Source organism: Phyllobates terribilis, unplaced genomic scaffold (assembly GCF_046119375.1).
Source record: "Phyllobates terribilis strain yellow unplaced genomic scaffold, ASM4611937v1 Scaffold_7__3_contigs__length_470593459, whole genome shotgun sequence".
NCBI classification, from domain to species: Eukaryota; Metazoa; Chordata; class Amphibia; order Anura; family Dendrobatidae; genus Phyllobates; species Phyllobates terribilis.
This window is the reverse complement of record NW_027362767.1, coordinates 95,156,208-95,172,652: the sequence shown is the minus strand read 5'-3', so window position 1 is coordinate 95,172,652 and position 16,445 is coordinate 95,156,208. Positions and strand designations below refer to the sequence as shown.

Sequence of the window (16,445 nt, the reverse complement as noted above, 5' to 3'; positions counted from 1 at the left end):
AAATGGCCAATTTATGCGCTAAGAACCTCCATTTTTTGTAAGCAAAGCTTATTGAGTAATAACACAGTTTAAATTAAATGGTTTTATTGTCTTTATGTATCTTGGCCATAATGGAGTGCTGCTGCGCTTTCTTTTTATATATCTTATGCAGTTTCTGCAGCTTGCACCTGTTCACATTTGGGATGTGCTGGTCAGTTTTTTTGACATATATAATCTATCCATCCTTTTTTTTTTTAAAGAATTACCAATTTTTTTTCACCACTTAAGTTAAAAAAAAAATTATATAAGTTTGGTATCACTAATCATATTGACCTGGAGACTCCTGTTGCCAAGCCATTTTTACCATATAATGATACCATAAAAAAAAGCAATTGCAGAATTGTCTTTTTCACAATTTCACTGCACTTGGAGTTTTTCCCAATTTTACAGTACATTGAATGGTGCCATTACAGCTTTATACTGCAGAAAACAAACCTTCATTTGGCTATGTGGATGGAAAAATAAGAAAGTTATGAGACTGGAAAACGGGAGGAAAAAAATGGGAAGGGGTTAAATGAGTATTAATTTGAGTTCTATTTGTGTTCTAACTATGATTTATGTATCTGCTACAATGCTAAAATAAACTGGGTGAGAAGTGAACCCTTACATTTAGCACTGGAGCCTTGCAGCGCTGGGGTCCTGGGTTCAAATCCTGTATCTGCTGGAGAAGCAATAAACCTTATATACAGCTGCTGGAATGAGAAGAGATTTTATAGTCTTTACATACTAGAGGAAAGGCCATGAAGCTCCAGGACTAGCGGTTATCCGTCTGCCACTGTTCTCCTTCCCCTCTCACCTGTCACTGTAGCTTCCCGCCCACGTCTCTGCTCCATCTGCCTCCATCACTCCCTCCCTCCATCCCTGCTGCTTCCTCTTCTCATTCAGATCCTGCATCTCCCAGCTGTCAGCCTCCATGTTTGTAAGTCTCCTGATTCTGTACTTGGGGTATGAAATGATGCATTTTGTCTTTTCGGTTAGGTTTCTTAATATCTCTATCTCTTGTAAAATGGGTGGTCAGACATGATTTTTGTAATGCATTGCAGGGGTTTTCGATGGTTGAATCTCTGTGTATTTAAAGTCATGCTGGAAACTGCTTGGCTGCTTTAGCCCTTTGCTCAGTTGCAATGTGTATCATGAAACTAATTACATACATTGCAAATCCATAGGCAAATAATCCGAAGACCGATTTGTTTTTTATTTGTATGGGGCATCGGATTAGAGAAATCACTGAAATTTTCCTTTCTCGTATGTACAGAAAAAAACATTCTATCTTTACCTTATTTATAAGGTATCATTGCTCATCTCAAACATGTATACTCACCAGTTTACATACATGTATAAATCAGGCCTTCCGTAATACATTTATTTTTTGCCCTTATACGCTGCAAGGTCTGCTCTCCAGTGGAGAGATGGGGAAACTGCTGGTAGATTACAACAATACTTATCCATCTAGTTTAATGTAGAGGAAGGAATATTTACCTCTTAACAACTCTAGAGCTTAAAAAGGGAAAGGTGCTAAAAATTAGTCCATTCAATGTTATTTAATCCTGCATCCAGTGGTCCAAAAATATTGATTTTCCATGAAGTGATTTGCAAGAATGACATGTAAAAAGTTTAGAAAAATGTTCACTGATCAGATAAGACTAATTAAATAAAACACAGCAAAATATTAAAGATTTGAATTGTAGTTTTCTTCCTGTAGATTGTAATGTTCTATACTTTTTATATGAACATCTGACAATCCAGAATGTCTATTTATAGTTTCCATCTGTCAGGTCTTTGCCAAATTGCCTGCGGCTTCCAGGACATCTCCTGTCCGCCTGCGGCTTCCAGGACCTCTGCTACGTGTCATGTTTCTGCCAGATTAAAGGAGTTCTACTTTATTTTTGTAGCTAAATGGAAAAAAAATACATGTGCTTTTACAATATAATAAATATTAAAGAAACTACAAAATGTGGCAGCTTTGTATGAGAAGGTATGCCCTTTTAACTGAAAGAAAATTGTAAATTATCAATTTGTGTCTTTTTGATGTTTAAAGGGGTTCTCCATGAATGTACATAAAATGTCATTTTAAATAAATTTCTAAATGCCTTTTAATTAGCAAATCACAATTGTTTTGTCCCCAGAGGCAATTACTGTAGAATTAAACTCACCGCTGTCTTGTTACACAGACAAAGCTGACCTAGACTATTAAAAAGACACGTGACAGTGAGCATATTAAGTAGAAAGCTCCGCTCGCTTATCTTCAGGTGCAGAAAGTTGTGCTCCCGAAGGATAGTCTTTTACTGTAAATACCAGGGATGCTGAGGTAGGAAGAGGCTGCTCACTCTGCTGTCCACCCTGTATATCTGATCTAATACCATAGATATCAGGGGCGCTGAGGTAAGAGGCTGCTCACACTGGTGTCCACCCTGTATATCTGATCTAATACCGTAGATATCAGGGGCGCTGAGGTAAGAGGCTGCTCACACTGGTGTCCACCATGCCTGTCTGATCCAATACTGGAAATATCAGGAGTGCTGAGGTATGAAGAGGCTGCTCACACTGCTTTCAACCCTTTCTGAATGACAAAATATTGTATAGGTGTAGCGCCGGCATCCCTGCCCTCTGCTAGGCAGGGACGCTGTTCCCCTCACCCCTCTGCTCCGAGCCCGGCGTCCTCTCCCGCTCTGCTGGCAGCGTGCGCTCCTTCCCGGCCACTGTGCTTAGGGCGCGCGCTCCCTCCCTCTTAAAGGGGCCGCGCGCGCCGTCCTAAGGAGTCCCCGGCCAATGGCCGGAGGACTTCACCATATATAAGGCACCTCCTCCAAAATGGAGGTGCCCGAGCAATGTTGTTGCACTGTTCACTACTCTGCTTCAGCCCTCAGGTCCCGTTGCCTGTTACCTGCCAGTTACCTGCCAGCTTGCTGCCTGATTCCTGCCTGCCATCCGCTTACCTGCTTGCTAGCCTGAGGTCCGACGGTCTGCCTTCCGACTCCTGTCAGTCTGTCTATGGACCAGCTTGTCCGCTCACCTGGGAGCGCTCACCTGCTACCTGTCTGTTAGCCTACCTGGAGGCTCCACCGTCACATGCTGTGACCACCTGCTTATCCAGAGACTCTCGCCTGCTCACCTGGGAGCACTCATCTGCATCTGCCTGTTAGCCTACCTGGAGGCTCCGCCGTCACATGCTGTGACCACCTGCTTATCCAGAGACTCTCGCCTGCTCACCTGGGAGCACTCATCTGCATCCGCCTGTTAGCCTACCTGGAGGCTCCGCCGTCACATGCTGTGACCACCTGCTTATCCAGAGACTCTCACCTGCTCACCTGGGAGCACTCATCTGCATCCGCCTGTTAGCCTACCTGGAGGCTCCGCCGTCACATGCTGTGACCACCTGCTTATCCAGTGACTCTCGCCTGCTCACCTGGGAGCACTCATCTGTCATCTGCCTGCTAGCCTACCTGGAGGCTCAGCCGTCACAGGTCGTACCTACCCTATACCCAGAGACTGTCCCGGTCACTTGCTGTGACCTCCTGCCCGTTCATCCAGAGACTGCCCCGGTCACTTGCTGTGACCTCCTGCCCGTTTACCCAGAGACTGCCCCGGTCACTTGCTGTGACCTCCTGCCCGTTTACCCAGAGACTGTCCCGGTCACTTGCCGTGACCTCCTGCCCGTTTACCCAGAGACTGTCCCGGTCACTTGCGGTGACCTCCTGCCCGTTTACCCAGAGACTGTCCCGGTCACCTGCTGTGACTACCTGCCCGTCTTCCCTGGTCACCACCCGCTTCCTTACAAGGACCGCCCCCTTGTATAGTAGCTCAGAGGTTCCGCCTCCCAGACCCGTTACAGTTTGCTCGGGCCATGGAACCCGGTGGTACCCAAGCTCCCTCGCTCTCGGACCTATGTCACGAACTGTCCCGTCAGAGGTCCCAACAGGAGTCCATCCTGGGTCACCTGCGGAATGTCAACACACGCCTGGACACTCTGACTGCTCCACCAGCAACCACCGCTAGTGTCATGACACGCAACCCGGCAGCGCCGCTGCCCACCAATACCATGGTATCCTGCTCCGGACCCCGGCTTTCTGCACCTCCTCGCTTCGGAGGCGACTCCGCTCAGGCTCGGGGCTTCATAAACCAGTGCACCCTGCACTTTGAACTCCTGTCCCACCAGTTTAATTCCGACCGGGCCAAAGTAGCCTTCATCATGTCCCATCTCACAGTGGAGGCACTGGCTTGGCTGAATCCTCTATGGGAGAGAGGAGACCCCCTGGTGTCCGACTTGCCTGCCTTTTTCACGGCTTTCCGGAAAGTCTTCGACGAACCCGGACGGAAGACCTCATCCGCATCGTCTCTGCTACGCCTCCGTCAGGGAAGTCTCACCGTGGGCCAATATGCCATACGGTTCCGTACCCTTGCCTCGGAGCTGGCCTGGGATAACGACGCTCTGGTATCTGTCTTCTGGGAGGGTCTGTCCGGCCGTATTAAAAATGAACTCGCCGGTCGGGACATTCCTACCACTCTCGATGATTTAATAACTCTTGCCACCCGGATTGACCTACAGTTCCAGGAGCGTGCCAAAGAGGTCACCCGTGAGAGGAGGTTTCCACGTCTAGCTCCTTCCTTCCAGAAACCCGTCACTCCCTCCGTTTCTCCCCAGGTACACCCTCCTGAGCCTATGCAGGTCGGTCAGACCAAGATGGTCAAAACCCGTCAGGACTTACGCCGTGCCGAGAGGAGCTGCTTCTACTGTGGCAGTAAGGAGCACCGGATCCGTACCTGCCCGGAGAGGTCGGGAAACGCCTGTGTCTAGGTTCGCTCAGAGAGGTCGACCTAGACAAGAATAAATCCTCTCCATCTTCTGCTGTCAGTCTCAATCGTCTGCGGGGAGAACCGTTATTTCGAACTAGCCCAACTTGACTCTGGAGCAGCCGGGAATCTTATTTCACAGTCCCTGGTAGAGAAATACCGCATCCCCACCAAACCTCTGGCTGTACCCTTGTCTGTTGCTGCCGTGGATGGGGGCCTCTTACCACGTCCCATCCAACTCATCACCGAATCTGTTACTCTGCAGGTGGGAATGCTGCATTCTGAGAGCATCTCCTTTCATGTTCTGCCTGGACTCTCTCACGCCCTCTTGCTAGGCCTACCTTGGCTCCAGAGACATGCACCCGTGCTTGACTGGCAGACCGGAGAGGTCCTTCGCTGGGGACAGGACTGTCATAAGACTTGTCTGGTTCCCGTCCATCCCGTCCGTCCTTCTCCTACCCCAGCTAATCTACCTGGACTTCCGATTCCTTATTGGTCATATGCTGATGTCGTTAATAAAAAGGAGGCAGAGACACTACCCCCTCATAGACCATACGACTGCCCTATCGACCTGTTACCCGGTACTACTCCTCCCCATGGGCGTATTTACCCATTGTCCGCTGCTGAGACCCGTTCTATGTCTGAGTATATTGAGGAGAATCTGGCCCGGGGATTTATCCGGAAATCTACCTCCCCGGCGGGAGCAGGCTTCTTCTTTGTTAAAAAGAAGGACGGCTTTCTCCGTCCCTGCATAAACTATAGAGGCCTAAACCAGATCACGGTGAAGAATAAGTACCCCCTTCCGCTCATTCCGGAATTATTTGATCGTCTGAGGGTGGCTAGAATCTTCACCAAACTGGACCTTCGTGGGGCGTATAACCTGGTCCGTATCCGTCAGGGGGATGAATGGAAGACGGCATTCAACACCCGGGACGGCCACTACGAATATCTGGTAATGCCCTTCGGTCTCTGTAACGCTCCCGCCGTCTTTCAAGAGTTGGTCAATGACATCTTCCGGGACCTTCTCTACTCCTGCATGGTGGTGTACCTGGACGACATCTTGGTCTTCTCTCCGGATCTCCAGACTCACCGGAGGGATGTTCGTCAGGTCCTGCTCAGGCTCAGGCAGAACCACCTCTTCGCTAAATATGAGAAGTGCCTCTTTGAGCAGACCTCGCTTCCGTTTTTGGGCTACATAATTTCTCAGACCGGCCTACGAATGGATCCTGAGAAACTGTCTGCCATCGAGAAGTGGCCTCGACCAGAGGGGTTGAAGGCCGTTCAGCGGTTCCTGGGCTTCGCCAACTACTACCGCCTCTTCATACCGCACTTCTCTTCCCGGACTGCCCCAATTTCCGCGCTCACCCGTAAGGGCACTAATCCCAGAGAGTGGCCGCCCGAAGCAGAGGAGGCCTTTCTTTCCTTAAAACAGGCCTTCTCTTCCGCCCCGGTGCTGCATCGCCCTGATGGCAACAAGCAGTTCTTCCTGGAGGTTGATGCCTCCTCCTCTGGAGCCGGAGCGGTACTTACCCAAAGATCGTCTTCCGGGAGAATGGTAACTTGTGGCTTCTTCTCCAAACTCTTCTCCTCTTCTGAGCGCAACTATTCCATAGGAGATCGAGAGTTATTGGCCATCAAGCTGGCATTGGAGGAGTGGCGTTACCTGCTCGAAGGGGCTCTTCACCCGGTAATAATTTACACTGACCACAAGAACTTGGCTTACCTCCAGCATGCCCAGAGACTTAACCCGCGCCAAGCCCGGTGGTCCTTGTTTTTTGCTCGCTTTGATTTTGTTCTTCATTTTCGCCCGGCTGACAAAAACATCAAGGCGGACGCCTTATCCCGATCCTTTCTGGTGTCTGATCTCGAGGAAGAACCGAAACACATCATCGATCCCGCCAGAGTAATGCAGGTGGCTCCCGTGAGTCTAAATCGTCTCCCTCCCGGTAAGACGTTCCTATCAGTACCTGATCGGGAGAAGATCCTACACTGGGGTCACTCGTCTAAACTAGCTGGCCACGCCGGTCAGAAAAAGACCCTCCAGCTTATTACCCGGCACTACTGGTGGCCTACCCTGCACAAGGACGTAATAGACTTTGTTTCTGCCTGTGTGTCCTGCGCCCGCAACAAGGTTCCGAGACATCTGCCTGCTGGTCGCCTCCTTCCGCTTCCAGTACCTGCTGCCCCCTGGCAGCATATAGCAATGGACTTTATAACTGATCTCCCCGTCTCTGCCGGTTGTACGGTCATTTGGGTGGTCGCTGACCGCTTTTCCAAGATGGCTCATTTCATTCCCCTGCCAGGCCTCCCGTCTGCACCCGAGCTGGCTAAAGACTTTATCCGCCACATCTTCCGTCTTCATGGACTGCCCCTCCACATAGTGTCGGATTGTGGGGTACAGTTCACCTCACGCTTCTGGAGAGCCACTTGTAAACTGCTAGACGTCACCCTGGACTTCTCCTCCGCTTACCACCCACAGTCTAATGGTCAAGTGGAGTGGATCAATCAGAACCTGACCAGTTACCTCCGGCACTTCGTTAATGCCCACCATTCAGACTGGGTGGATCTCCTGCCATGGGCCGAATTTTCTTACAACAATCACGAGAGCGAATCTTCCTCCAAATCCCCGTTTTTTGTAGTCTTCGGTCAGCATCCTCGGATCCCATTTCCCGTCTCCACCTCGGTGGACAATCCGGCTGCGGAATCTCTTGTTAACAAATTTTCCTCCATATGGGAGAGTACCCGGTCCGCACTCCTTCTGTCATCCGAGCGTATGAAAAGACATGCTGACAAAAAACGTCTGGATCCTCCTCAATTCCGTCCAGGGGATAAGGTCTGGCTCTCGTCCAAGTATGTCCGGCTCAAGATTCCTTCCTATAAGTTAGGGCCTCGGTTCATCGGTCCTCTGGAGGTCATCAGTCAGATCAACCCGGTGGCCTATAAATTGAAACTCCCGGCCAACTTGCGGATCCCTAACTCCTTCCATGTATCTCTCCTCAAACCTGTGGTACTTAACTTCTTTTCCAAGTCTACAGGTACGCCTCCTGCTCCGGTTTCCGCTGAAAACGAATTTGAGGTAGAGAACATTCTGGCCACCAAAAGGGTAAGAGGGAAGACCTTTTTTCTAGTAGATTGGAAGGGGTTTGGTCCTGAAGAGAGAACGTGGGAGCCCCGGGAGAACATCCATGCCCCTCTCATCCTAGCTAAATTTCTCTCTGGCCTAAAAAAGGGGGGGCCTAAAGGGGGGGGTACTGTAGCGCCGGCGTCCCTGCCCTCTGCTAGGCAGGGACGCTGTTCCCCTCACCCCTCTGCTCCGAGCCCGGCGTCCTCTCCCGCTCTGCTGGCAGCGCGCGCTCCTTCCCGGCTACTGTGCTTAGGGCGCGCGCGCTCCCTCCCTCTTAAAGGGGCCGCGCGCGCCGTCCTAAGGAGTCCCCGGCCAATGGCCGGAGGACTTCACCATATATAAGGCACTTCCTCCAAAATGGAGGTGTCCGAGCAATGTTGTTGCACTGTTCACTACTCTGCTTCAGCCCTCAGGTCCCGTTGCCAGTTACCTGCCAGCTTGCTGCCTGATTCCTGCCTGCCATCCGCTTACCTGCTTGCTAGCCTGAGGTCCGACGGTCTGCCTTCCGACTCCTGTCAGTCTGTCTATGGACCAGCTTGTCCGCTCACCTGGGAGCGCTCACCTGCTACCTGTCTGTTAGCCTACCTGGAGGCTCCGCCGTCACATGCTGTGACCACCTGCTTATCCAGAGACTCTCGCCTGCTCACCTGGGAGCACTCATCTGCATCCGCCTGTTAGCCTACCTGGAGGCTCCACCGTCACATGCTGTGACCACCTGCTTATCCAGAGACTCTCGCCTGCTCACCTGGGAGCACTCATCTGCATCCGCCTGTTAGCCTACCTGGAGGCTCCGCCGTCACATGCTGTGACCACCTGCTTATCCAGAGACTCTCACCTGCTCACCTGGGAGCACTCATCTGCATCCGCCTGTTAGCCTACCTGGAGGCTCCGCCGTCACATGCTGTGACCACCTGCTTATCCAGTGACTCTCGCCTGCTCACCTGGGAGCACTCATCTGTCATCTGCCTGCTAGCCTACCTGGAGGCTCAGCCGTCACAGGTCGTACCGACCCTATACCCAGAGACTGTCCCGGTCACTTGCTGTGACCTCCTGCCCGTTCATCCAGAGACTGCCCCGGTCACTTGCTGTGACCTCCTGCCCGTTTACCCAGAGACTGCCCCGGTCACTTGCTGTGACCTCCTGCCCGTTTACCCAGAGACTGTCCCGGTCACTTGCCGTGACCTCCTGCCCGTTTACCCAGAGACTGTCCCGGTCACCTGCTGTGACTACCTGCCCGTTTACCCAGAGACTGCCCCGGTCACTTGCTGTGACCTCCTGCCCGTTTACCCAGAGACTGCCCCGGTCACTTGCTGTGACCTCCTGCCCGTTTACCCAGAGACTGCCCCGGTCACTTGCTGTGACCTCCTGCCCGTTTACCCAGAGACTGTCCCGGTCACTTGCTGTGACCTCCTGCCCGTTTACCCAGAGACTGTCCCGGTCACCTGCTGTGACTACCTGCCCGTCTTCCCTGGTCACCACCCGCTTCCTTACAAGGACCGCCCACTTGTATAGTAGCTCAGAGGTTCCGCCTCCCAGACCCGTTACAATAGGTTATTTCCTGGTCACAGCAAAGGATCTTTTTCTGCAACTGCTATAAAGTATCTATCCTAACATTCTAGGTCATGTTTGTGTCACTGTAATAAAGCAAGTTACATTTTAATCTATAGTGATTACCTTCATAGAGAAAACTATTAGGATTTGCAAATAGTTTTAGGTATTAATTTCCCTTTGAGTTATTTATTTTTTCTATTTCTGGAGAACCCCTTTGATGGCAATTATGATTTAGTTTTGAACATGTAATTGTGCTTGTTTCAATTTTCAGTGCCTTTATAAAGCATAAATAAATTACCGACCCCTTACATGGCTTTATTCAGCTGATCACTGGAGGTTCTACTCCTGGCACCCTCATTGATCTATTATTGACAGCCTATCCTAAAGAGAGGATTTGTCTCCTGTCTACGTAGCTATGCCCAATGTCTGAAGAAGGATCGCATTTAGACCAAAATGTTGCTGCAAATTTTCATTAGACCCTGATGAAATGCTGCTGAAGGCTAGAGTATGGTTCCTTCTTTTTTTGTTGGTCTAGCCTGAGGATAGGCTATAAATATCAAAGTATAGTAAAACACCTTTAAAGGGAACCTGTCACGTCCAGAAATGCTGTTTACCTGCCGATATAGAGGTAATCTGCAGGTAAATGGATTTAAACCCTGTGTAGTCAGTTTACTTTAAGAGCGGCTACAAAGAGAAAAGGAAGTTATATCCTCCCTGCAGCTGCTCGCTTCCAGTCATTGGGCAGAGCAGGGAGCGGTTACAGTCACTATGCAATGAACATGGTTGTAATCACTCACTGTCTCTTGGATTGACAGCCTACTCTGCACACACACACTGCAGATCTCGATGTCAATCAATGTGATGGGGCACGATTACAGCACGCTCACTTTATAATGATCAGAAACTGTAACCCCTCCCTGCAATGCCCCAATAACTGGAAGCAAGCAGTTGCAGGGAGGATATAACTACTTATCTTCCCTTTGGTCACTGCTCCAGTAAGCCAGCTACACAGGGTTTAAACTCTATTTACCTGTCGATTACCCCTATATCTACGGGTAAATGGTATTTCTGGATGTGAAATGTTCCCTTTAAGGATTTGCTGATATGTGATCCTACGAATTTACAACTCATTTTTTTTATGAATTAAGATAACCTCATATGGTCAAATGCAATGTGATAGTGATGGTGGCATAACATTACCTTTTGGGCTTTTATTCAGGTAAAGATGGAGAGCAACGCTTTCATCTTCTTGGTTTATCCCATGCTGGCGATAATGCTCTGTTCAATGAATCCAACTTTTGGTCATAGCGTACGAAGCCCAGATCGAGTATCAGAGGCAGACATCCAGCGGCTGCTTCATGGGGTGATGGAAGAGCTGGGAATTGCAAGGCCAAGAGTGGAGTATCCAGCGCACCAGGCGGTGAACATTGTTGGGCCACAGAATATCGAAGGTAACTAACAACTGCAATATTAGACTTTTGTTCATTTTTCCACCTTTTATTTTTCAGGAGTTATCCAGGCCAGGAACTGTATTCAGTTGTCAATTTGCCAAAGTTTGTAATTTTTTCTCTTCTTATGGGCACACTTTGTTACAGAGTGCAACTATGTTAGTTATATATAGAGATGCTACTCTTAGTATGCACCTGTTCACACCTGGTCTCTATTTTGAAGTAACGGTCAGTCTTTGATATTTGTATACATAGGCACTCTGACCGAGCACTCCATCCATCAGCCTATGGCGGTTTTAATTACAGCCGGATCCTACCTACCCATATAATTGGAGGATTCACATTAGGCTAGGTTCCCAGCAAAAAGTATTGCCTTTTTGTTGGCTGCTTGGCACACATGAATTAGCCAGTTTGTGTGCTAAGTATGTTTAGTTTTATTCCTATTTTCTACAGCAGTAATGCAATTCCAATTTCATGTTTACATGCTATAGCAGTACAGAGTGCAACTTTATTTGTTCGTTATATATGAAGGTGGCTACTCTTAGTATCCACCTGTTCACATCCGGTCTCTGTTTGGAAGTGACGGTCAGTCTTTGATATTTGCACACTTTTTGTTGACTCGTGGCTACATCATAAAAGTACTTTAGAAAACTATAGCACCTGAGTGGGTGCTAAGAGGGGAGACCAAGTTGTCCTACTTTTCGGCTGAACCTGTTGATTTCCATGAGATTTAATGATCATTAATGTGTTTGGAAGCCTCCTGGTTCTTCCCACAGGGCATATGGATTTCAGCATTTCTGATCATTTTTTGTTCTTAAAAGGGTTGACCATGGAAAACCAGTTATTGCCTATCAACAGGATCAGTGGTAAGTTGTTTTTCATGGGGATATGACCGCTGGGACCCCCACCGATCGCCAGAATAGGGATCTTTTATTCCCCTTAGAGTAGAATGACCGTGCACATGCTCAACCAATGCACCATTCATTCCCTATGAGGCTCCTGAGCATTATGTTTGGCTTTTTCTGGTTACCCCATAGAGAATGAATGAAGAAGTAGTGTGCTTGGTCATCTGAGCTTCTGCTTCAATTTATATCAGAGACAAAAGCGCCCCATCAGGGATAAATATTCCCCGTTCTTCAGATCGGTATGGTCCCTGTAGTCAGACCCCACCAATCTGTGTTATCACCTATCCTGCCAAAGGTGTCTCTTAGCAGCTTTCTCCCCCTCCATAACCAGGCAGATGCACGTCCATCCAGATTGACATGTACAGTACAGACCAAAAGTTTGGACACACCTTCTCATTTAAAGATTTTTCTGTATTTTCATGACTTTGAAAATTGTACATTCACACTGAAGGCATCAAAACTATGAATTAACACATGTGGAATTATATACTTAACAAAAAAGTGTGAAACAACTTAAAATATGTCTTATATTCTAGGTTCTTCAAAGTAGCCACCTTTTGCTTTGATGACTGCTTTGCACACTCTTGGCATTCTCTTGATGAGCTTCAAGAGGTAGTCACCGGAAATGGTTTTCACTTCACAGGTGTGCCCTGTCAGGTTTAATAAGTGAGATTTCTTGCCTTATAAATGGGGTTGGGACCATCAGTTGTGTTGTGCAGAAGTCTGGTGGATACACAGCTGATAGTCCTACTGAATAGACTGTTAGAATTTGTATTATGGCAAGAAAAAAGCAGCTAAGTAAAGAAAAACGAGTGGCCATCATTACTTTAAGAAATGAAGGTCAGTCAGTCTGAAAAATTGGGAAAACTTTGAAAGTGTCCCCAAGTGCAGTTGCAAAAACCATCAAGCGCTACAAAGAAACTGGCTCACATGAGGACCGCCCCAGGAAAGGAAGACCAAGAGTCACCTCTGCTTCTGAGGATGTTTATCCGAGTCACCAGCCTCAGAAATCGCAGGTTAACAGCAGCTCAGATTAGAGACCAGGTCAATGCCACACAGAGTTCTAGCAGCAGACACATCTCTACAACAACTGTTAAGAGGAGACTTTGTGCAGCAGGCCTTCATGGTAAAATAGCTGCTAGGAAACCACTGCTAAGGACAGGCAACAAGCAGAAGAGACTTGTTTGGGCTAAAGAACACAAGGAATGGACATTAGACCAGTGGAAATCTGTGCTTTGGTCTCATGAGTCCAAATTTGAGATCTTTGGTTCCAACCACCGTGTCGTTGTGCGACGCAGAAAAGGTGAACGGATGGACTCTACATGCCTGGTTCCCACCGTGAAGCATGGAGGAGGAGGTGTGATGGTGTGGGGGTGCTTTGCTGGTGACACTGTTGGGGATTTATTAAAAATTGAAGGCATACTGAACCAGCATGGCTACCACAGCATCTTGAAGCGGCATGCTATTCCATCCGGTTTGCGTTTAGTTGGACCATCATTTATTTTTCAACAGGACAATGACCCCAAACACACCTCCAGGCTGTGTAAGGGCTATTTGACCAAGAAGGAGAGTGATGGGGTGCTACGCCAGATGACCTGGCCTCCACAGTCACCAGACCTGAACCCAATCGAGATGGTTTGGGGTGAGCTGGACCGTAGAGTGAAGGCAAAAGGGCCAACAAGTGCTAAGCATCTCTGGGAACTCCTTCAAGATTGTTGGAAGACCATTTCCGGTGACTACCTCTTGAAGCTCATCAAGAGAATGCCAAGAGTGTGCAAAGCAGTCATTAAAGCAAAAGGTGGGTACTTTGAAGAACCTAGAATATAAGACATATTTTCAGTTGTTTCACACTTTTTTGTTAAGTATATAATTCCACATGTGTTAGTTCATAGTTTTGATGCCTTCAGTGTGAATGTACAATTTTCATAGTCATGAAAATACAGAAAAATCTTTAAATGAGAAGGTGTGTCCAAACTTTTGATCTGTACTGTATGTATGTATGTGTGTGTGTGTATATATATATACACACACACACACACACACACACACACACACACACACACACACACACACACACACAGCCGAAGATTTCGCTTCTTACATTACTTGAGCGATATCTATTGTAAATTCTACAGAAGCTCAGAAACCGGCAAATCATTGCAGCGCACGGTGCAGACCTGACAATATAGCCCACCACACAGTATTATGGGCCCCATATATTGCTCCATACAGAATAATAACCCCACATAGTCCTCCATACAGTATAATGGGCACCACATAGTCCTTCGTACAGTATTATGGGCCCCATATATTGCTCCATACAGAATAATGGACCCCACATAGTGCACCATACAGAATAATGGACCCCTTATAACGCTCCATAGAGGATACTTGGGCCCCCTTATAATGCTTCATACAGGATACTGGCCCCCATATAACGTTCCATACAGAATACTGGCCCCCACATAATGCCCCATGCAGGATGTCACCTCTCTCTCCATATAATGCCCTATGCAGGATGTCACTTCTCCCCCCCCCCCCATATAATGCCCCATGCAGGATGTCACCTCCCACCCCCCATATAATGCCCCATGCAGGATGTCACCTCTCTCCCCATATAACGCCCCATGCAGGATGTCTCCCCCCCCCCCCCTCCATATAATGCCTATAATGCCCCATGCAGGATGTCACTTGTTTCACCACCCCCCCCCCATATAATGCCCCACGCCTCCATACATATAAAAAAAAAAAAAAAAAAAATCAAATACTCACCTAATTTCTCACCTGCTGCCGCTGCTCCAGACTCCTCACCCGCGCCGGCGTCTTCCCGCTCTGCGCTGTGACTGCTCAGGAGAGGGCACGGTGTAAAGACGTCACCGCGCTCGTCTGACCTGAGACGTCACAGTTCAGCAGCCTTGGAAGAGACCGGAGCTGCTGCGGAGGCACCGCACCGCTCACGGGTCCCATAGCGCGTCGGGGTGCCCGACGGTGAGTGGGCTAAAAGTCTACAATTATATGGGCAGGTAGGATCAAGCTCTGATTAAAACCGCCATGGGCTGATGGGTAGAGTGCTCAGTCAGAAGGCGTATATTACAAATATCAAAAGACTGTCTGTCACTTCCAAACAAAGACAAATGTGAACAGGTGCAAGCTAAGAGAGCCACTCTACTGAGCACTCCACCCATCATGGCGGTTTTAAACAGAGCTTGATCCTACCTGCCCATATGATTGTAGTCTTTTAGCCCAGGAGAGGCATCCTGTTAGGTTTAGGGTCCCAGCAGAGGAGGTACGTCTTGTCATTGGCTGTTGGGCACACATGAATTGACCAATTTATGTGTGAAGTACTTTTATTTTTTAACTTATTTTCTACAGAGGTAATGCAATTCCAATTTCATATGTTCAATATTTGCATACTATAAAGTTACAGATTGCAGCTTTAATTTGTTAGTTACATATAGAATAGCTCTCTTAACTTGCACCTCTTCACATTTGTCTTTCTGTTTGAAAGTGACAGTCAGTCTTTTGATATTCACAAAAGGATATACTGTTTTTTTCGGACTATAATATTCACTGGACCATAAGACGCACCTAGGTTTTAGAGGAGGAAAATAGAAAAAAATTGAGGCAAAAACTTTGGTCATGATGCATTGTTATGAAGGGGGGGTGGATCTGCTGTTGACGCTACACTGTACTATTATCCCTTATCGTGGTATATGTGCCCCCCACTCTGGTATACATGCCCCCCCCCACCCCATCCTTGTGTACATGGGCCCCCATCCCCATCCTTGTGTACATGGGCCCCCATCCCCGTCCTGGTGTACATGGGCCCCCATCCCCATCCTGGTGTACATGGGCCCCCATCCCCATCCTGGTGTACATGGGCCCCCATCCTGGTATATATAGTCCCCATCACACTGCACACACAAAAAAATAAACGATTCCACTCCCCTTCCCTCTGCTCCCTCGCAGCGCTGCGTCCGATTCTGATGCCACCAGCTGATTTCAGCGTGTAAGCAGTGCATGACATCACTGCCATGTACCCCCACACGCCAAGGTGAGCTGCTGGAATATTCACTGCTTATGGAGCAGTGAATATTCATTCTCTTTAATAGCCCGCACAGTGTCAGCCGCCTCTGCAGGATGATCATGTGTGCCCGCTGTTAAAAAGAATGAATATTCACTGCTCTCCACTCCCATAGTCCCATTCACCTCTCGGTGCTGGCTTCAGTGCATAGAGGTGGGCTGGATTATGGGCGTGGGGAGCAATGAATTATTCATTTTCTTTAATAGCGGGCACACTTGATCGCCCAACAGCTGCAGGAGCCAGCGGCTGCGGCTAACAGTGTGTTAAAGAAAATGAATATTGACTGCTCCACATGCACATAGTCCCTCCCACCTCTAGACACCAGCTTCAGTGCATAGAGGTGGGAGGGGGACTATGGGTGTGGGGAGCAGTGAGTAATATATATTTTTTCTTTTAACAGCGGCACACGTGATGGCTATTGCCGCCAGCTCTTGCCTCTGTGACCCGCTCCTCCGCCGAGGCCTCCCCTCCCCATCCACAGCTAGACTATAAGGTACATCTGA

The 16,445-nt window shown here is 48.5% G+C and overlaps 1 protein-coding gene across 1 annotated transcript in view; it reads left to right on the top strand.

Moving 5' to 3' along the window:
- The first annotated feature begins 809 nt into the window (after nt 1–809).
- The window catches only part of SCG5 (secretogranin V), a 47,624-nt gene continuing 31,988 nt past the window's right edge, over nt 810–16,445 (top strand). Inside the window, exons 1-2 of the mRNA XM_073639013.1 lie at nt 810–958; nt 10,725–10,956. Of these exons, the coding sequence (XP_073495114.1) occupies nt 953–958; nt 10,725–10,956 (238 nt within the window). The 5' untranslated portion in view covers nt 810–952. The remainder of the gene's footprint in view (nt 959–10,724; nt 10,957–16,445) is intronic.